Here is a 22,980-nt window from a genome sequence, read left to right as displayed (position 1 = left end):
GGGGTGATTGAGCCAGATGGCCTCTAAGATACTTTCCAACTCTAGATCAATGGTCCCATAATTATTCAGATGAAGAAACTGAGACCCAGAGCAATTTAGTGGCTTCTCCAAGATCACACAGTAGCAGCCCTCCCTAGAATCTGAACAAAGGCCCAATGACTCTATAGGCAACAATTTTTTGAAACTTCATGCTGGGTCTCAGAAACTATATTGAAAGTCTACATATTATATTGGAAGATCAATCTTATCTTTCATTCTAGTTTGTATCATTTGTGCAACCTTAGGTAAGTCATCTGTTAATGTATCAATCATGTAGTTCAACTTTGAACTACATGATTGATACATTAACTTTGTTTCCTGATTTTGCTCAGAATAAGTACTCTCAGACTATAATGGCACCATTTACACCTTTGCTTAGAATAATCAAAGATTCAAGAGCTAAAGCTACATGACAAAATATCAGACCAAATTATAGTCAGACAGAATTACCTGGTTCCACACTTTATTGTCTTGGGTCCCAGCATTTGTAAAAATGGTGAGGGTCTCTTCAGACCTAAAGACCTATGATCCTCCTCAAGATTGCTTTTATCCCCAAGTGCTGGGTGCCATGTCAACCTGGGGGTTGAATAGACAATTATCAAGACGGAGTTCACAGGACTTGCCACTCAACTTTGGACTTTTCCCAGACTCAGTGTCATAACTTTGTTTTTTGATACTCCCTCCACCATTCTTGCTTTTCTATTTTAACCTAATTAAATTCTTTTTTATGCCCACTAGCCTTGGGGTATTCCTTCTTTCTACAGCTATGTATGACAATTGAGATTTAATGCCATTTCATGACCAACAACCACAGTATGTTCTTTAAGCCCCTGCACGCTCTAAATTGACACAATGTCTAATATGACACAATGCTAGTGAACATATAAAAAAAAGAAAATGATGGGAACAGATGGCACGGTTTCATGGGTATACCGGATTCACCTTCTTTATTTTTAGAGGACACAGGTTCACTAAACTGTTATGTCAATGTGGAATTTTAGAGGCAGATTTTTAGAGTTTAGTAAATGATTTGACAAAGTCGATCTTACGAGGTAAAAGACATAAGCTAAATGATAATACAATTTAGTAAATCCCAAACTGGTGAAATGGCTTCACCCTAAGAGCAGTAGTTAATGATTTTATGTCATCTTGGAAGAAAGTCTCTGAAGGAGTGTCCCAGGGTTGTGTTCTTAGTTTGCTTTTGTTTTGCAATTTTTATAAGTGACTTAAATAAAAACATAGATGGCATGATAATCAAATTTGTTCATGACACAAAGTTGAGACAATTAATACACTAGATAATGAATGCACTTTCAATTTGAAAATAACTTCTATATAATGCTCTCAGGTTAACAAAACACTTAACAACTGTTAACCCATTGAATCCTTACAATAGCCCTGAGAGGTAGGAATTATTATCTCAATTTGACAGATAAGTAGGTGGAGTTCTAGAGAGGTGAAGTGACTTTCCTAGGATCACGTAACTGTCCAAATGTCCAAGGTGGGACGTGAACTCTGGTCTTCCCCACTCCAAGTTGATTACAACATCTAGTTGCCTCCTAGATACTGACAAACTAAAACATTTGACTAATATTTGGAGTGGAGGGCAGGTGGGATCATTACATTATTGTAGGGAACTCCAGTTGGGAAAACTCTCAATCAATTTAGATGAGAAATTGTTACTTATATGCCTGGAGAATTATTTCTAAACTCTAACTTACCTGGGACACTAAGGGGTGATCACATAAAACTAAAATTTAATCAGCATAAATGTAAAATGTTAAACCTTGGCTAAAAAACAAAACACTTCATAAATATAAAATAGGAGAGGAATTTCTAAATAGTAGTTTGATTGAAAAAATATGGGGATTGTGAGTCAATGATATGATATAGAAGTCAAGAAAGACAATACAATATTTTGTTACATTTAGAGTAGTCCAGGAATGAGGTGATGATAATTCTGTTGTACTTTTCCCTGGTAAAATGAATATTACATTCAGTTCTAGGGTACAATATTTTAGTGTAGACTGAGAGAAATAGTGGTAAATCAAGGAAGTTCCCTAATTAACTTGCTAAGCTTGTAGGATGCTGTCTTTGATTGGAACTTTATATTTCAGCTACTGGGAATGTTTTAGTTGGTTCATACTTTTGTGGATCAGAGTCCCCCCTTTATTCCAAACCTAAAAAAAAGCCATTCAGTGTCAGAGTAATCTCTTTTTTGCCCCTTTATAACCTCAGGTCAGAGACCAAAGACCTCTGAGTGCTTTTCAGGAAGCCCCAAAGTCTTTGATAGCTTGGTCCAAGGGATGGACGCATCTTGAACAGTGGGAGTGTATTGAGAATTACTGGGACTGAAATTCCTAGACTCTAGTCTTTAGACTTTAAAAAGCTGATTCAAGTCCTGGAATGACAATGGCAGGGGTATGTGAAAGGTGTTAATGTATCTCCAGGATAGGAGAACCCATTGACAAAGGCATAAGAATTTCTAAATCAAAAGGGAATACTACTGAGTAGAACTAGTATTAGGATTGTCTTTCATTCATCCTCATATACAAGATTTCCAAAATCTGGCCCAATAGCAATGGGTTTTGCCAGTATCTTGGGTAGATCACATATATTCCCTGTTACCCCAGCAAAAGAAATATCAACCAGGGGCAAAAACCATGACATGGAGGAATAAAATACCCAGATTTGCCTCCACTATTCCTGTCATTTTTTTAGACTGTGTAGATCTTTTGAAAAAGGGATTACTTTCCCCCTTAATTTTCTTTGTATGTTTCCCTTGTGGGAACTTTAAAGTCTTCTGAATAATGCCATAAGGCTGGGAGTGTGTGTGGCTTCTAGAGACAGTTACATTGAAGACACTGATGAACTGAAGATTGTCCAAAGGAAGGCAACTAGAATTATGAGTGGCCTTTAGTTCCTACCATATCAATTAATATTAAGTGCCCACTCTGTGCCAGGCACGGTGCTAAACACTAGGGATACAGAAAAAGGCAAAAGAGGCAAAAATCCTTACCTTTAAGGAACTTACAATCTAATGATCAGAGGACTGGGGATATTTAGCTAGGAAAAAATGAGCACAATCTAGCTAACTTCATGTATTTGTAGGGCTGTCACATGGAAGAGGGTTTAAAATGTTTTGCTTGATTGCAGAGGGCTAAATGGTTGGGCATATTAAACTTTTCTGTGCGGAAAATTTTGCTAATTATTAGAACCATTCCAAAGTGAAATGGTCTTTTCCCCACAGGTAGTGGCTTTCATCTCATAGGAAGACTTCTGACAAAGGCTAGATGATCATTTGTTAGGTATATTTTGGAGAAGATTATTTTTCAGGTGCTGGCTGTACTGTATGGCCAAATCTAAAACGTCTCTGGGAATACTTAACACACAAGTGAATATTTTCAAAATCAATTTTATTATAAAGTTTTCTACTTAAAATTCTGAAGCAGGGAGATATACGTAAAATACGTCAAAAGTTGTTTTCAACTTCATTTTGTGTTTGTGGGGGACATGAATGACCATAAGATTTCAAAACATGAGAAATATAGGTCTGGCTATCTTTGTAAACATGCTAAGATTCAGAAAATGTGGAAAGCAGATTTATCTACTAAATTAGACTCTGCAGAGTGGAAAGCTGGCAACATACAAGCTCTGGCATCGTACTTTGTCCCTGGTCCAGATATCATACTTTTATTATACACTGTATATTCTAGAGCCTGGTAAAACTAACATGCCTGTATTTCATTACTCAATAGGGCTAGTCCTGTGAGAAACCATTAAATGCTTTAATGCACTTGTTTTCCAAATGCAAATTGGCTAGTTGTTTATAATTTTATAGCTTTTGGATTCAGGGTTCAGGCTTTCATCTTTGTGTGTTTGGTTGCACGCATTTGACAGGTCTCTGATGTGGGCAAGCAATCAGGTGGATGTCTTGCTAACCAGTGTGCTGTGGAAAGCATATGCCAACTTTGCTCACGGTCCATTAAGATCTAATCAAGATTACTTACTTCACACCTATGGTTCTTCTTGAGAACAGACATAATAACCTTTTTCCCTCCCTTCTCCTTTAGGATTTTAAAGCAAGATTAATTTCTCAATAGTTCACAAATAATAGACAAAAAATATATAATCATAATACACTCTGATGAAAGTTTAATAGAATGAGTTTTTTTAGCTTTCAAAATTCAGTTTTTTTTAAATATATAAACACCAGACACCTAATAAATGTGCTGTTTCTATTTAACAATGAGGAAAATTGATGTGTATTAAATGATTTATTCAAGATCATAGAACTAATTAGTTTTGGGACCCTGAAGGGGTCCTGGGAACTATAATCTGCTTATGTATGAACTTACTATTGGGTCACTCCAACACCCAGAATGGAGAATGGCTTCCTCTCTCTGGCACTAATGTCCTTTATGGGGCCCACCTGTCTAGATTTTCCAAAGGACCCCTTGCATATAGTCCTGTAATGACATTTGGAAATTGCATGATTCTGTTAAAAATCCATGAAATATTAGCTTTGATTATAAAGATTAAAATCACCCTTGCCTTGGATGTCACATTCACATGAGAGATCTATGTAAAAGGGTAATCCAAATTGGAAATTGCTCAAGCCAGAAAAAAAATAAGGACTGAAAAAGGGAAAAAAGAGTGAAAAGAACTATGATTTGTATTCAGAAATATATTTGTAGTTGCTTTACCAGGAAATCTCCTGAAACATTTGGAATTACTATGAAGAGAAACCATTTACTACTCCACATTAGTTGATATTTAGTGGCTCTTGCTCAATGAACACAGTCAGAGGCTGGGCAGTATTGAATATTGGGAAGAGGCCAGAAAACCTGAGTTTGAATCTTGAGTCTTCCACTTAGCCCTCATGTGACCTCCTCTGAGACTCAATGTATTAAATGAAAGTTGGACTCAGTGATTTCCCAGGCTTATTATAACCCTGACATCTTGTGAACGTTGTGAAGTATAGCATGTCCTGGAGGTGCTGAGGATAGGAGAATTTACTTAATGTTTAGTATATTGATTTAAAAAAATGCTTGAGGATATTTCTTCATTAAATATTAGGACAAATGACAGGATTAAGTTGTGAAAGCTTAGCATGAAGTATCTGGCCCTGAAGGAAAAGGATTTATTATTTTTATTTTTTGACCCTAATTGTAGTTTTCTTTTTATTTTTTAAAAATATTTTTCCATGTTTACATGGTTCATTTTCTTTCCCTCCCCTCTTCTATCCCTCTCCCAGAACCGATAAGCAATTCCACTGGGTTATTCAAATGTTATAATACCTATTTCCATATTATCTATTTTTGCAATAGAACAATCTTTTACAACCAAAACCCCAAATCATGTGCCCATATAAACAAGTGATATCATTTGTTTTTCTTCTTTGTTTCTATTCCCACAATTCTTTCTCTCAATGAGGATAGAATTCTTTCTGCTAAGTCCCGCAGGATTGTACTGGATCATTGCATTGCTGCTAGTAGTAAAGTACATTACATTGGATCATTCCACAATGTTTCACCTTCTGTGTACAATGTTCTCCTGGTTCTGCTCATTTCACTCTGCATCAGTTCACTGAGGTTCTTCCAGTTCATATAGAATTCCTCCAGATCATCATTCCTTACAGCACAATAGTATGCCATCACCAACATATACCACAATCTGTTTAGCCATTCCCCAATGGGACACCCACTCATTTTCCAATTTTTTTTGCCACCACAAAGAGTACAGCTATGAATATTTTTGTATACATGTTTTCATTATTATCTCTTTGGGGTACAAATCTAGCAGTGGGTATGACTGGATCAAAGGGCATGAATTCCTTTAATACCCTTTGTGCATAATTCTGAATTGCCTTCCAGAATGGTTGGATTAATTAAGAACTCCACCAGCAATGCATTATACTGTCCCATTTTTGTATTTGAGATTTTCTTAGCAAAGATACTAGAATAGTTTGCCATGTTCTTTTCCAACTCATTTTACAGATGAGGAAACTGAGGCAAACAGGTTTAAATAACTTGTTTGGGTCACACAGGTAGGAAGTGTTGAAGGCCAGATTTGAAACAGGAAGATGATTTTCATTCCAGCTCTTCCACTTCCTATTAATTTCTACTGAGGTGACTTTGGACAAGTCACTCTCTGGGTTTCAATGATCTCACTTTCAAAATGAGAGGATTCAACTAGATAACCTCTAAAGTCCCTTCCACTTCTTGACTCCATGTCTGGCATTCTATCCATTATACCACCTACCTGCCCAAAGATCATCTAGTACAACCAAAATGATTATATTATAGTTGAGGAACCTCTAAAGTCCCTTCCACTTCTTGACTCCATGTCTGGCATTCTATCCATTATACCACCTACCTGCCCAAAGATCATCTAGTACAACCAAAATGATTATATTATAGTTGAGGAACTAACACCCACAAAGAATAAGTGATATGTCCAAGGTATATTCGATATTAAGTCATAGAGCCAATAATGGAACCCAGATTCCCTCTCTCCAAATCCAGAATTCTTTTCTATATACTTATACTATATTCCAATCTTCCACTAAATATTGGGAGGAAGTTTGTGTAATCTGACACTTGCATAAAGTATACTAGTAAGTTGATGCGATCAAGGTCTCTCTTAGACCCATCTGAGTGTCTAGAGACCCTGACTTTGTGCTTTGCAACTCTTACAATAAAGCCAGTTTGGCTCAGGAAGATTGTTTCCCAGTATTTTTCGTTTACGAGTTTAAAGACATTCCAACATACCATTAATATTTCAATATACCATATCCATTGCAAGATACCAATAGGAAAAGGATTTAAAAACATTACTCACCTTTACTAACAATTTGCAAAGAGCAGAAGGAACTCAGATTATAGCAATGTGTTAGGAGGCTGATATTCTCATGAAGCCTACTGGTAGCATATAAAATGTCTAACTTAATAGCAATGTACAATGTTCTTTTACAGAAGGAGATAAGACAATTGTTTTGATAAAATTTATTTTTAAAAGCTCAAATTTCAAATGATGAATTCCTTGTCAGTATTATTTTGCTATTGATTATTTTGGGCAGAAACACACTATAAGCTGAATTGGCTTCTGATTCTTATGTTAAAATTTTATACACTGATAAAACTAGGTCTTTTTGTAGTAGTACAATGTTATAATTGTGTTAGTGAAAATTAAAAACATTTGGTCTTTGGATTAAGCATTTTCCCCTATACCTAGAGAGGTGGAGTATTTGAAGCAATACCACAGAATATCTTGTCACAAAATAATAAAATGGTGCCCAGCTCTGGGCATAAATGTATGCCTCAGCTTCCTCTTGGGTAAAATAGGGATAATAATAATATCCACCTCACGGGGTTCTTGTGAGGATCAAATGAGGTATTTGCAAAGTGCTTAGTTCAGTGCCTGGCACATAGTAGATGCTATATAACACATTCCTTTCCCCCAATTTTACTGTCTTTTCTAAAAACCCAAAGCAAACCACAAAGGAAACATTTGCAATCTCAAAAAAAAAGTTTTTACTCATCTTTCCAAATACATTATTAGAAATTGATTTTGGCTTGCATTTTGGTCTAAGAAGCTATTTTTCACCTTCCCTCACTTTTTTCCCAGTGTTGCCTGGCTTGGGGAATTTGTAGTCTATAAAAACCTCTGAAGGTTGTATTAGAGAAAGGAGACTATTCAAAACGTCCAAATGCATCTGTGGATTACTGATTTGAGTTTCCTCCACCTATGCAGTGGGCATTCCATCAATGCTTACTCATCTTTGAAAATTCTTGACACATTCTTCCATAAGTTTGTCCACAGCCTGGTTGGTTTAATGTCCTAGAGGCCTGCCTTGCTTTCTGATGAAATTGCATGGGTAGTGGTGGGGCATTCTGGCCGTTACCTCGTGGTCTCTCATCCTTGTCTTGTGATTAGTACTTCTCTGTTCTTCCTATCAAATAATTCATTGATGATGCTTTTCACTCTTTTTCTTTGAATTTTCTCATTGGTTCAGTGTTGCAACTTGCTAATACACATCACTGCCCTCTTTTTTTTAATACTTATATTTAGTAGCAGTTGCTTTCTGTCTTGTTGCCATCTAGCAATATGCATAAGGTGTTATTGAAAAGTTGGGACTTTGCTTTCACAGAAAGTTTGGAATCAGTAAAGGAGCTTTGCAATTTCCAGAAAATAATCCAGCAACCTTGGCCAAAGGGCTATAAAACTATGCATACCCTTTGACCCAGTAATACCATTACTAAGTTTGAATCCACAAAAGATCAAAGATAGGGGGAAAGGACTTAACTTGTAGGAAAATATTTATAGCAACTCTTTTTTAAAAAAAATTATAATTTCTTTCAGATTAAATGCCAATGTAATTTAAAAATATTTATGTTCTGATATTATGCAATCCATGTTCTTTCCTTCTCCCCCCCCTCTCCCCAAGAGGGCAGGTAATAGGATTGATCATACATATATATATTTTTTGTAATAATCTCTCAGAAGCCGAGAATGACTATTGTCTTTGTGCATTATCATCTATATATTACATATTTCCATGCTCATCATGTTGTGAAACAAGACACATATTGCTTTCACTAGAGAAAAATTCATGGAATAAATCGAGAATAGTATATTTAAATTTTGCTTTCAGACTGTCTATTTCTTCTATATTAGTAGATAGCCATTTTTTTTCTATGAGTCTTTTGAAGTTATCCTAGATTCTTGCCTTGTTAATAATAGTTGTCATTCACAGTTGATCATCATATACTATTGTTAATGTGTACAATGTTCTCCTGGATTTGGTTACTTAATTTTGCATCACTTTGTATCTCTTTCCAGGTGTTTTTGTGATTTTGTTTGTCATTTCTTAAGCACAATAGCATTCTGTTACAAGTATATACCACGACTTGTTCAGTCTTTGCCCAATCGATGGACATTCCTTCAGTTTCCCATTCTTTGCCACCACAAAAGAGCTCCTATAAATGTTTGTCAGGTAGGTTCTTTTGCCCTGTTTTTAATTTCTTTGGGATGCAAACCTAGTAATGGTATTGCTGAGTCAAAGGGTGTGCATGGCCTTTAGGCAAGTCCAGATTGCTCTCCAGAATGGATTTATCAGTTTGCAGCTCCAACAGCAGTGTATTAGTGTCATTTTTCCATATCCCCTCCAGCATGGATCATTTTCCTTTTTTGTCATTTTAACCAGTCTCTGATGGGTGTGAGGTGGTACATCAGAGTTGTTTTAATTTGCATTTCCCTAATCAATAGTGATTTGGAGCATTTTTTCATATGGTTAAAGATCGATCATTTTAATTTCTTCACCAAAGAATCACCTGTTCATATCCTTTGATCATCTATCAATAAGATTTACTCATGAAAATACAACTAGCAGCTATTATTCAAGTACGTTGTCAAATTATTGAGCAGAAATTGCAATCTAAACAGGTCTCACTAAGTATACCAGCTAATTTGGAGGTACTGTTTGCCAAATTTCTTTAATTTATAAACCAATATCAACCAAAAATATGTTCTCTTAAATATGTCTATTGCAATATGTTGTACAGACACCGGGATTATTTAATAAGTTATACTAGTTAAAAGAATCTTTTTTTTTTGGTTTTTATTTCTTACATAATACAGATGCATGTATAACACAATAACACCATAATCCCCAAGAATAAAACTTATACACTAAACAGTTCCAAACTCCAAGATCATAGTTATAAAATCTACAGATTCCACTAGTAGTAGAGTTCTGTATCTTCATTCAAAGGGCCAAATTCTCAGACATTGGAAAATATAAAATTAAATTTTCTATGGAAAGCAAGTCAACTGATTTGCTTCAAAAATCAATGTATAAAACCAAGAAGTTTGGAAACCTGCATTATTTAAATTAAACAAATATTCACCAAGCACTTACTATGTTTGAGGCCTCCTTAGCATTTACTCTATTTTCTGTCAAGAAAATTTACTGTCTTTAATCTAGTAGCATTTACCATGAACACAAATTGAATTTTCAAAATGAACTTCCATTGATTATCTAATGATTTCCACCAAAGAATCCTTCAGGTGAAATTCAAATGTGATCTTTGATCCAGAATTTTTTTTTTGAATACTTTAAGTTAAACTCAAATTCAGATTAATGTAGTAAAATAGCATTGTGGCTGCCCACAGCCTGTAGATGTTTTTCTTTTATTTAATAATATATGTAAAATGAATTACTAAAGTTATTTCCAGTATAAATAGATTTTTGATGAAATTCCTGTTTTCACTGTTTTCACAAGTTCCTTGTGCATTTTCAGCATCTTGCTAACATTATCCCCCGAACCAAAACATGACTGGTTCCCTGAAATGGGAAATGAAAGCTGGCTGAGCCTGCTGATGAAAGCTACAGCAGGAACCGGACACATAAACACAGGTTTCATTGTCATATTCAATGGAACTGGAGCCTTTCTTATTATTACTGTGTTCCTGATGGACTGAAGATGGAGTAATGGAGTGTTAGTTCTTTAGTCCCAAAATACATGAATGTTTTGGACAAAGGCTTCATTCTCTGCCTGTAGTCAGCAACTTGAGAGCTTTCTGTAGATTCTGTACAGCAGTGCTTACATCTTCATATTGCAAAGCACTGCCTGCATACTTGCAGTATTTCTGAGCTCTGGCAAAGTCCTCTGGAGTTAGACGGACATCCCCTGTAAGAGTAATCAAAGAATTGACAAAGGATGAAAAATATATGCAAGCTATCTAATTAGGTTATATAAATGTTAGCTTTGGCCATTTAATGTAGTGTCACCTTCAGATTATGTTATTTTCACTTCTTTTTTAGTATAGTTTGTTTACTTTTATGATGGTTGATAGAAATTACTAGAATATGATACAAATAGGTAGTAAAATTTCCCTTTCAGAAACAAGAAAAAGCTTTCACACTTCAGCAAATTAAGTACAAAACTGTTACATACTGAATGAAACAAGACAGTGGCTGCTGTGTTTATACTGAAATCACAGAAGTCTTTTCATGGAATAATACACACAGACTAAAACTTCTTCAACCCCCATTTGAACTAGAAAAATCCTACCACTCTAAATAAATATAAAAGAATGAACTTTATATTAAACTATGTTTTTTAAAAATGGCATTTTTTTCTCTTTCAAAATTATTCTACTTTGCTTTTGGGGGGCATGAAATCTACATTTCATTTTCTTGAACTCTTTAAAAAAAAAAAACCAAAGATTGTCAATGTTATATATATATATAGGGATGATACCCTCTTCACATTTATTTGTTATATTAATTTGAACCTTTTTTTTTTAACTGTAGAGGTAGGAAATAAATATTTACCAAGCAGTTCATGGCATTTTCAAAGTTTTATCAAACTTTAAAGATTTATGTGTCTAAATCTTATGCTTCTATAAATATAACGATAATTTTCAATGTAGAGTGTAATAAGAACTAAGTTTTTCTTTTCCTGTATCAAAGGGCTTCTATATAGCAACAGAACAATGGATGTTTATAGTTCTAAAATCTGTGTAACAACATAACAAATAAGAGTCTTTTAATTTCTTGTGAGAATTTGCTATAATAAAATTAGATTAAAAAAATAGAAAAAAACCGACCAGATTGGTGGCCACAGGATAAAGATAATTTTATGATGCTCTATTAAATTGCAATTAAACATGATTTTTAGAAATATTGCAAAATTTTAAAATATGACTAAGTATCTCTGAAAGAAAACATTTAGTGCTAAGTAGAATTCAATTTTTTGAAGAATAATTTAACTTTTAGCAGATAAGTAATATCAATATCAAGATGTGATAAGGAGAGAAGTTTGCTTAAATTACTATTTAGATATTGTTGAAAGGCAAAAAATCTCGTGTGTGTTTGTGTGTGTGTGTGTGTGTGTGTGTGTGTGTGTGTGTGTGTAAAAGAGACAGAGAAAGCCAGAATTTACTTTTTGTACAAAGTGAAGTGGAAGAGTACCAAATACTAGGATAATGGACAGCTAAGTGAGAGAACTCAGCCCAAAGTTATATTTTAAAAATACAATTTTAATTATTTTCAATTCTATTTATGATGAATTTGAGATCTGGCTGAGAATCACTGCAGAATAAAAATAAACAAATAGACTGTCACTGATTAATTTACCGCTTTTGGAAAAAGGCCATTGCTGTTTATTTTCTAGAGAATTTATGAAGATAATAATAAGAACAAGGGATCAGAGGGCCAGTTGCAGGGTATGTTAATGACTTTTGATTTAATGACATGATTCTATAGCACAAAAAGAAGATATGATAGTTATCTGCTTTCATGTTTTTCAGGTAGGCAGCAAATCCAGATATTCAGAATTCAAAGTGAAATTAGGTAGATAATCAATCTAATTAAAAATTTCTAAAATTTGAACTAGTAAAATTATTGAAATGAATAATTATTAGAATAATTTAATATCAATAAAATATAATTACTTTGTGTTTTATAAATTATTCTCAAATGAAGATAGTTTACATTCATCATTATTGCTGACTTAGTGAATATAAATACAAATAAATTCAAGACATAGAAATTAATAAATAATTCCATGTTAAATATATAGTCTATCCTTTTTGTTAATAAGTTATACATTAGTATCTCGAAATCAGAAAGGTATTTTAGACTGGGATTAAAAAACAGTAACAATAATTATGGAAAAAGAATATGTCTGTGAAATATATATGTATTATACACAAACACATAATACAAAAGAAAAAAGAGGAAGAGAGAAAAGGAAGAAAAAAGAGGAAAGAAGAAGAAAACTCACTCACATACGGAGTAGTGTGTATAGCACAAAGTGCAGTGACTGGAGTAGGGAGACCTGGGTTCATATCCTAATTCTGACAATGAGTACTTGTGTGACTATAGGAAGATCCTACCCAGGATCAGTTTTCTCATCTGTAAAATGAGGGCTTGTACTAGAAAGCTTCTGAAGTACGTTCCAGTTATAAATTTATGAAACTAAACATGTGCAATGTTACCTAACTGGGCGACAATAAAACTTAACCTACATACTGCTATTCATTTGTGCTCAATACTTTTAATGCCAAAAGAATCTAGTAAGTCATTCTTTAGAAAATAGTTAAGACATTGGTTCAGAATTTGGCTGATTTACTGAAAGGAAGCCCAAAGTCAAGAATATAATTTTATTTTGATAGTACCAGTATTAGTATTCTTTTCTGGCATTGTACTATTTTTAATATTTGGATATAAATATATATATATATGCATAGTAGCAAAAGGTCTTTTTTTACTTTTAGTTTATAAATTAAACATGCCTACTAATGACAAAACTGCTAACTTTATTTGAAGTGGTTAATGATGAAGATATCAACTATGTAAAAATCATGGAAAAACTAAAATTATTATTTCATGGAAGCTTAATAAATTCAATTGGTCACTTTAATTTTATTCTTATTATAAAACTAAAGAAACAGTTACATCAAATATTTCATATATTACATTAGTTATCAATGAATTATGTCAAAAATATATTATCCTAATGTGGAAATACAACATGTCATTATACTAGAAAAATACTAAATTTAAATTAATTGTTTTCTTTTGTTCTTAGGTCAGGATTTAAGAAGCAACTATACAAAACATTTTTATAGGCAATTTCTCTGATAAAAGCTTTATATCTTAAATATCTAGAGAAATGAGACCATTTTATAAGAATAAGAGTCATTCTTCAATTGATAAATGTGCCATTTTTAGTCATCTGAAAAAACGTAACCTCTTGTGTGGCGTGGCAAATAACTGTGCAGCTCCTGCTTTTCCAAAAGTTATATAGCTCATGAAGGCCTCTAAAGGAAAGCTCTTGCAACCAGTGTTCTGAGCATTGTCAACTGTTTCAACATCAGAAATGGATATGGTTTTATCAGTGGAAATGAGATTAAAGATACATTCATCTACTTTACTCCTACATTGTAAAAATGATGGGATCCTTCCATCTGACTTCTACCTGAAACCTCTTGTATAATATGCTGCCTTCACTATTACAATGTGAGCCTCTTGAAAACATGGATTATCTCTGCTTTTTGATTTCTATCCCTAGTTCTTAAATATTTAATTGCTTTTTCATTCATTCATACGCTTGGGTGAAAAAAAAATTCCCTGGGTGAGCAAAACACGTAGTGGTTTTAATGGAGCATAATATTATATAGTTTTATATGTATATATATATATTTTTTTATGTCATTATATGATAGTTAATAGTGTGATATGGAAACCAAAGAAAATTATTTTATATTAGAGTATAAGTCTAATGTTCATTATGAAAAGAGTAAAAGTTCAATTGTACTTTTCCCTGGTCAGATTGCATTTGTGCTGTCATCTTAGGAAGGACAATGATAATCTGGTGAATGTCAATAGGAATGACAGTGATAAGGCGGTGATTTTAAAACTTTTTGATCTCTAGAATCCTTTATATGCCTAAATATAATTAAGAACTCTCACAGAACTTTTGATTACATGAGTTATGTCTAACAATATTAATTACATTAGAAATTAAAACATCTTAGTATTATTATGAAAAGAGTTTTGACTTTGTATACAGCCTTCAAAAACTCTGGAGTCTCAAAGCATTCTTTGAGAACTCCTGTGAAATCTGTCTATAAACCATTTCATATGAAGATTGACTGGAGAAACAGGATAGTTAATCCTGGGGAAGAAAAAACTAAAGCGATAACATACTAGATATCTGCAGAACTAGAACTAATAAAAGTAAAGAAATTATAGGGCTATAAGTTTATTTTAAATAATTATGATAAAAATATTTTAAATTATTCATTAATTACAACTATCTAAAATGGAATGGGCTTCCCATGAGGTGAACAATTAAATTTTTTATCACCTCAAGCAGAAGCTGAATAATAATTTCAGTATTAGGATACTTTACAGGTTTATGCTTTGGGCAAATGGCCATACCAAATGATCTCTATAGTCCTTTCCAACACTTACATTTTATGATTTTTCTTTTTAGGGGATCAAGTGAACCAGCCCCATACAGTAGAATGGAAACAAAAAGTTCCTAAAATGGACCAAAATGATGAGAATATACTTTCTTCCCCAACCCTTCTTAATTCCAGTGCCTGCCCTCTTAATTATTTCCAATATATTCTCTATGTAGCTTGTTTTGTATACATTTGTTTTCATGTTTTCTCCCCCATTAAATTTCAAGGTCCTTGAGGGCAGAAACAATCTTTGGCTTCTTTTTGTAACCCTAGTGTTTTGTTTCAAATAATAGTATTGTTTGTTACCTTTTCAAAAAGATCATAATGAAGGACTAAGAATGCTTATTAATTTAGATTCCACCTAAGAAGTGAAGAAAATATTTAAGATGAACGGAGATTAGCATTGTGGTATAGCCTGTAATTCTTGCTATGGGCAAGACTGAGGCTTTTTGATCACTTGAACCTGAGAGTTCTGAGCAAAGTACTGAGTTAATCATGGCAAGTCCTGGAGAGTGAGGGGCATTGGGCTTCCAAAGGAGCAGCAAGCAAGCCCAGGTTGCAGTCTTAGGCTTCCATGATCAGCAGTGGGATCAGAGAGGCCAATTCTGGAGAAATTTTCACTTGTTTTACTGTCTGAAGTTCTACCAACTTGAGATTCATCTGAGTAAGCAAGCTACCCTATTTCAAGAACCAAACATATGTATAGAACAGGGGCTTTTAAATTTTTTGTGTGTTATGGACAACCTCTGGCAGTGTGGTGAAATCTATGAAACCCTTTTCAGAATAATGACTTGTAGTGTACAATTATAATTAAAGGAAATGATAAATTTCAGTTTGATGTTATCGATAATCAGGATGCCATTCCAGCCCCTAAGTTCATAGACCCCCTAGACTCTTTGTATAGACACTTAGTTAAGAACTCTTACTTTAGAAAATTAGCAAACTAAAAATTATTTCAGTTTATTTTTCCACTTTATACATTTATAAACCTTTGAAGACATTTTGTCTGAAGGAGAAGAAAAATAATTTTGGAGTATTCAATACTTTGGGGACTAGAGAAGACCTAAATAGATTTAAAAGCATTTAAGAATCTGGAAAGAAGCTTAAAAAGAACAGAAAAAAATAGAAACCTATCCAAGACAGTGATCTATTAAAAAAGAGTGCCTTGCCCAAGAACAGTTAATGAACTGTCTTCTTCTCTTCTATATTTCCTGCTTTCCATATCCAAAATGATACTATTAGTACAATAATTCAGGGTCTTTATGAGTTAAGTGAGGTTTTTATGGAATAGCCTGGTAACCTAAACCCAATATAGAGTAGGCCCTTGTTTTACACAAACTCAACACATGTGAATTCAGTAATATGCTATTGGCAATCTCAAAAATAAAGGCAGAGAATATGTAAAATAAAATTTAATTACATGCTATATTCCTACCATTTTCTCTAGAGGCATAAAAATCTCACAGTAGTTCACTCAACCATGCCTTTTTTCATTCTGAGAAGTAAGCATTACATTGTTTTACACTCAACATTAGCTCCTGGATCAATCTTTGATCAGAGTTCTTACTTGTAACAAGAAGTCATATCCACATCAGAGCAGTGCTTCATTAACCCTATTTTAGTTATTAATAATGGCTCCAAACTACAAGAGTAGTTACTTTGGTAGCTCTGATAAGCCTAAGAAAAGTCATAAAGTGTCTAGGTATGTTTGTATAAGAAATCTTTTTTTACATAATGGGGTTAGCAGTTATGTGTAATTTTCAACTTTCAACTCAGGGGTCTTAGAATATATTTGGTTGCATAAAACTAGGTCCTACTGTATAATGTTTTTATAGGGGAATGGTTTGGGATTTCTAACTTACAGAGATAATTTTGGGACATAATCTATTTTGTAAATTGAAAATTGTACAAAAAGTTATTCCAATCTTTGTTGATCACTTGTATCATTTATACAAAATGGTATATATATATATGTATATATACGTATATATATATGTATATATATGTATATATGTATAGTAGTAGTAGTCTCTCGGTAACCGAGGATGACTATTGTCTTTGTGTGTTTTTGTGCACAAAGACACTTGTGCATGCAGATTTAAGTGGAAAAGTCGATGCACAGAGACAGTCCTACTCTCTTGGTGTTGGAAGCCTGGGTCCATTGGCACGAAAAGTCGTTACACCTGGAGACTTCCTCAGCTGCATTGGATGGCCATGTTGTCTTTTGTGCTCCAACATGCCCTAAGCACTCCACAGTGCCTTGCTGCATTGCCATCTCAGCCGTTGAACATATATATACACATATATACATAAACATATACATAAACACATGTTATATGAAATTATGATTTAGAACAAAAGGGAAGTAATCCAGTGTTCTAATTTTTCTCCCTTTAAGTGTTAATGACTCCTTTAGCTGCTAAAGTTTACTTAAACTTAGGTATTAATTAGCCTTTTTGTCAGCTGAAATTTAATTATGCTTAAATAGATATTAGCCTGATTTGAGATGTGTAAGGAATAAATGAAGCACACACGATATACTAAGCTTTCTCTGGATTTTCATTTCCTTATTATACCATGAGAATCAATGAAACAACATTCTTATTAAAGCAACTTTATATCCCGCCACTGTGCATTTATTACATAACAGAATTTCAGAGATAGTAGGCAGTATATCTCTGAACTCCACCTCTGAATGGACATTTTTTCAAAAGGAACCTATTAGAAGGTTGAGGGAAGAGTAGAGAGAAGGAAGAATTGGAATATTAAAAGAGAAGGGGAATGGCTGTGATTTTATAACAAAGAAATGGGTAAACTAGTACAAAATCCCATCTTTTTCAAACAAATGTTCTCATGGTATTTTTTATAGTTGCAAATCTTGGAATAACACAATCCCTAAATAATCACAATCACAAAGTGACCAAAAGTGTACAGAAAACTAGATAAACATACACTTGCATTAAAAAAACAAAAAACTGTAAGAAATTGTATAAAAGATATCACTGAGGAAATGTATGAACAGAAAAGAAGATGGATATTCTGTGATGAGAATGAGAGATAAGAGATGGAGAGATCAAGTATATTATTATTTTTTTAAACCCTTACCTTCCATCTTGGAGTCAATACTGTGTATTGGCTCCAAGGCAAAAGAGTGGTAAGGGCTAAGCAATGGGGGTTGTGACTTGCCCAGGGTCACACAGCTGGAAAGTGTCTGAGGCCAGATTTGAACCTAGGACCGACTGTCTCTTGGCCTGGCTCTCAATCCACTGAGCTACCCAGCTACCCCTCAAGTATATTATTGGTATATGCTATGATGGAGGAGTTGTTCATGTATTATTATTACTATATTTTGAAAATAAGGTAGAAAAAAGCATAAAAACTTTACAAAACAAGTCCAAATCAAATAAATACATACTTACCTATGGTCATAGTACTGAAAAGGGCTGGATCAACAATAGGAATATTCTGAGGAGTGGGTTGAATAGTATTACCTGTTACACCTAACAAATCAGTAAAGTACAAATGATTATTAAAAGTATCACACATTTAATTATATAGTCAGAATCATATAGAAGTCACACTACATTACCTAACTATACTCACTGACCTCAACAGATTTTGATTTACTATATCTGATAACAAAAGGGTATGATGACATTTTGGGGGGAATAAAGCTCTCGAGAATATATATATATATATATATATACATATATATATACACACATATGTATATATAGATATACACACATATTTAGTCATGCATATCTAAGTATTTCAAATTGCTTTTGAATTATTACTTATCAACCTATAGGTAGAAAAAAAGCCCTTTTAATTTCTTAACTGCACTATATATCTTTGCATTTATATGTTTCACAGGATTTTTAATTTTGTGAATAAGTCTAACTTCATATACTTAATCTACCATTAAATTTTTTATTTCAAGTTAGAAACCATTATAAATATCACATCATCTTAATAATTGTTAATTTTGATTAATGAGAGGGTTAATCAGGGTTAAAAATTCATGAAAAGGAAAGGAAAACATTCCTAAATTATGCATGTATGGTTCAAGCTATATTAAAAGAAGAGAAGAAGAGCCTTTCCTCACAAAACAAAGTTAAAATGATCCAATAATAAATATTATATATAATAAATACTTAGTAGATCTTAAACTGTCAACTATTATTAATAATGCCTACTGAACCATATTTCCTTCCAAAATATAGCTTGCCTCAAGCCTCCATTACAGAATTAAATATTAATTCTAAGGATTGGCTTCTAAAACAAGAGGTGGCTGGTAGGAGGTAATAATTTGAAGGTAGGGAGGAACTAAGAGAGTAGATTAGAGAGAAAAGCGAAATTGGGCAGTTTGTGCAGATATAAAAATATTCTAAGAAAAAATTTTAGAGTAATACTCAAGTAGCCTTATTAAAATTCTAGAAAAATGGTTCCATAACAGATTATGGCTAGAAGTTCTTGACATGTATTATACCACAAAATTTACTCAACTTTTAATTACATGTAATCTGGAACAAAATTCATCAAATAATGAAGTTGAAGAATTGAGAACCACAAGAAATTACGTGGTTTAGTAATCTGAGGCTAATGTTTATGTAAGGTAGAAAATTGTGTTTACTCTTATTAAGGTCAACATTCTACATACAGCCTTATTAACAGCTGTATTATTACTTAAGATTAAAGTAAAAAACACTGACATATATTCAATGTAAATCCCATATTACTACTCTTAACTCCTTGATGCTTACCTAAAAGGCTCATAAAGGTAACTGTCTTAATCTAAATAAGAGGTTCCAGACTTTCTTGGTTTATGTTGATGTTGAGCATACTGAGACTTTAAGAGCATCTTATTGCAAAGTGTTAATTATGGGATAAATCTCAGAAAGACACAAGAACAGAGAGCTTCAGAGCTTGATGAGTATCTGGAAGAAGTGTGGGTGAAAAGGAAAGGAAGATCCTAAAAATTCTTGTGGACACAGTTGCTTCCCTTGTAGCCACTTCAATAGATAAAGAAGTCTTTATTTGTTGGAATGGAAACTTTCTTATTCATAACTCAAAAATTAATTTCTTTTTAAACAGAATCAGAGGGCAGGTAAGCATCTTTGGAGGTTGTCAGGTTCAATACCCTTCTTTAGGAAAAGCTTTTACTTAATTCAATATTTCTCCTACCCTCAACTCCCTTTATTGTCTTTAGTAATCCATTCTAAAGAGCACTGGATTTAAAGTGAGATGACCTAGGCCTAGGGTTTCTTCAGTCACAGAGTTACAGATTTGGAGCTAAAAGAGATCTGAAAGATTGAACTCAACTCACTCATTTTATGGATGAAAAAACCAAAGCCCAGAAATGTTAAATGACACACAAAGGGTCAAACAGTTAATAAGGGTCTAAGATGGAATTTGGAACCAGATTTGGAATTTGGAATAGGTTCTCCTATTTCAAACAGTGTATGCCTCTCAAATCTGTCTGGGTACTTATCCTGTCTCGGACTCAGTTTCCTCATCTGTAAAGTGCCGGATTGGATGTCCTCTAAGTTTGTTTTCTAGCTCTTATCTTTTTGTTCTTTACACTGCAAAAATGGCTAGCTACTAGTTGGAATGTTGAAGGAAGTCTTAAAAATCTTCAACATTTGTACACTTAACTTTTGAGACTTCAAGCATTCCCATGATTTTATGTCACTTAATTTTCACTTTCACATTTGCAACTGTGAACATTCATGTTTATGCACAATAAAGAAAAAAATGAGGCAAGATGAGGGCAAGTTTATATCTACAAAAAGAAGGAACATATTCATATATGTGTTCATGAATCTACTCCAGAAAATTCTAATGTAACCTCTCAAGTGCTTAAGGAGGGAATTGAAAAAATGGAAAAGTGGTCAAATTTGTGAATAAATGAAATGAGCTGAGTACCTGATCATACTTGCCCTTGAGCATCCTGTTTCTCCTATTGCCTGTGCTGCTTCTTAGGCTCCCTAGAATTCTGGTATGGAAGGGCAGAGCTATTCAGGCCCCTGGACCAAGTCAGCTTAAGGATTCACTCTGTGGTATGTGCTTTTCATTGGGGAACAGTTCAATAATAGAGCCAAAAGGGAAGATTAGCAATAGCAGGTTCTCCCCCTTCCCTTTTTTCCTTTGGGGTTCTTCTGACATTAGAGCCCAAGTTCTTCTCCATTCTGAAGTTGCCTCTCTTCTACCCTGCATTTTAGCAGTTACTCCATGATTACTGTTAGTAAAAGTACATATTATGAGAGTTAATATATTTTTTTAAAATAAAGAATTATATGTAGAAAAGTATATTTTCAGCAATCTCTAGGGAAAGATTATAGCTTTTGGGGGCAACCAGGATTTCCCATTGGTTCAGTGTATTAATATTCTCAATTTTTTGAGTTCTGCATTGTTTTTTAGGAATTGCACTCCTACCTCAAAGTTAAGGATTTATTATTTGTGATCTCATGAAGATTTCAATGTGAACAATACATAATTTGACATTTACAAACTGTTCTGACTACAAAGTTAAAAAAGTATAGATTCCTCAGTTATAAAATATTGGCAATCACGCAACTAAAATTTGAGAACACTATCTTTGAAAATAACAAGTATTTGTTAGTAAGCATCTATTACATGCAAGGAACAAAGAGAACAAAGATAAAAAGAAAAAAACACCATCTTGGTAATCAAGGAAAATTCTCCTTCCAGTACTTCCAGTTTGTCAAAAGAAGTGTACTGTACAGATTCCTCTCTTCAATTGTTCTTTAATATTTCAAAGGTTTGTAATTTAATCAGTAAGTAAATTAACCTCCATTGATGGAGTTTTTAACTTCCACTGAATTTTAGAATAATCTTCAATTGTTGCTGGATCCAAAAAATTCCTCACCTAAGGCCAATCTGTTGATGAGCTTCTCAAAATTTAGCTAGATTTATTAAATAATATGTTTCCATATCTATATGATCTTCCCTGAATGAAAATAAAATATGGAGACCCTGAATAACCTCCCCTCCAAGAATACAAGCTAATCCTTCCTATGTTGTACAAGAATAAAAATGAAGGTAAATTTGAATATGAATTGAAGTAATTGGAAGAAAGCAGCATAGTCAATGAAACTTGACCTGGGTCTAGAAGCATCAGTAGGACTTGGGAGTGTCATGGGAAGGTTGTTAATCTTGGGAGGATATTCTGTGTATGTTGTAGAGATGGAGAGGAACAATATAATCAAAGCAAAGAGAGTAGGGCAGCTAACAGGATAGGTCAGACTGGGTCAGAATTTGGAGGGTTTTCAAAGCTGGGCAGAAGAGTTAGTGAGCTATGATGTGGCATATAAATTCTTTTCTTTCTTTCCTTTGTTTTTTTATCTAAACCCTTACCTTCTGTCTTAGAGTCAATATTGTGTTTTGGTTCTAAGGCAGAGGACTGATAAAGGTTAGGCAATGAGGGTTAAGTGACTTGCCCAGAGTCATACAGCCAGGAAGTATATGAAGCCAGATTTGAACCTAGGACCTCCTGTCTCTAGGCCTGGCTCTCAATCCACTGAGCCACCCAGCTACCCCCTCGGCATATTAATTGTTAAAGATAACAATAATAAACCTGAAACTAGTTGTTGATATGTAGAGGATGGTAATTTTGTAAATTATTTTTTATTAAAAACCAGTATTAATTACTGAAAAATCACAGTTATTTCTATTTGGATTTATTACTAAAATATTTCATAAATAATTACAGGTCTAGAAGCAATTTGTTTAAGAAGAGAAAAATATTCCCAACATTTGGTATTTTTACTGCATGTTTCAATGGAGTAGTTTTCCTCCTTGTCCACCTCTCCCTAACCACCTCCCCATCTCAACCCCCCGCCAACTTTTGGTGGTGGAAGTAGAAATTGTATATTAGTACATACTATTCTTTTCAGATATCTTAAGGATTTCCCTTTGATAAAAGTGCATCCTGAA

The 22,980-nt window shown here is 33.6% G+C and overlaps 1 protein-coding gene across 2 annotated transcripts in view; it reads right to left on the bottom strand.

The window, feature by feature from the left end:
- Positions 1-9,321: 9,321 nt before the first annotated feature.
- VTA1 (vesicle trafficking 1) overlaps positions 9,322-22,980 on the bottom strand; it is a 106,162-nt gene continuing 92,503 nt past the window's right edge. Inside the window, exons 7-8 of one of the 2 annotated variants that reach the window (XM_001370368.4) lie at positions 18,441-18,521; positions 9,322-10,733 (exon numbers count right to left, since the gene is read on the bottom strand). In XM_001370368.4, coding sequence (XP_001370405.1) covers positions 10,588-10,733; positions 18,441-18,521 — 227 coding nt within the window. In that variant the 3' untranslated portion in view covers positions 9,322-10,587. The remainder of the gene's footprint in view (positions 10,734-18,440; positions 18,522-22,980) is intronic. The other variant, XM_007484638.3, reaches the window with a different exon arrangement.

The sequence above is a fragment of the Monodelphis domestica genome, chromosome 2, assembly GCF_027887165.1.
Source record: "Monodelphis domestica isolate mMonDom1 chromosome 2, mMonDom1.pri, whole genome shotgun sequence".
Classification (NCBI taxonomy): Eukaryota; Metazoa; Chordata; class Mammalia; order Didelphimorphia; family Didelphidae; genus Monodelphis; species Monodelphis domestica.
Note: the sequence above shows the minus strand (reverse complement) of the source record. Positions and strands in the feature narration are given on the sequence as shown.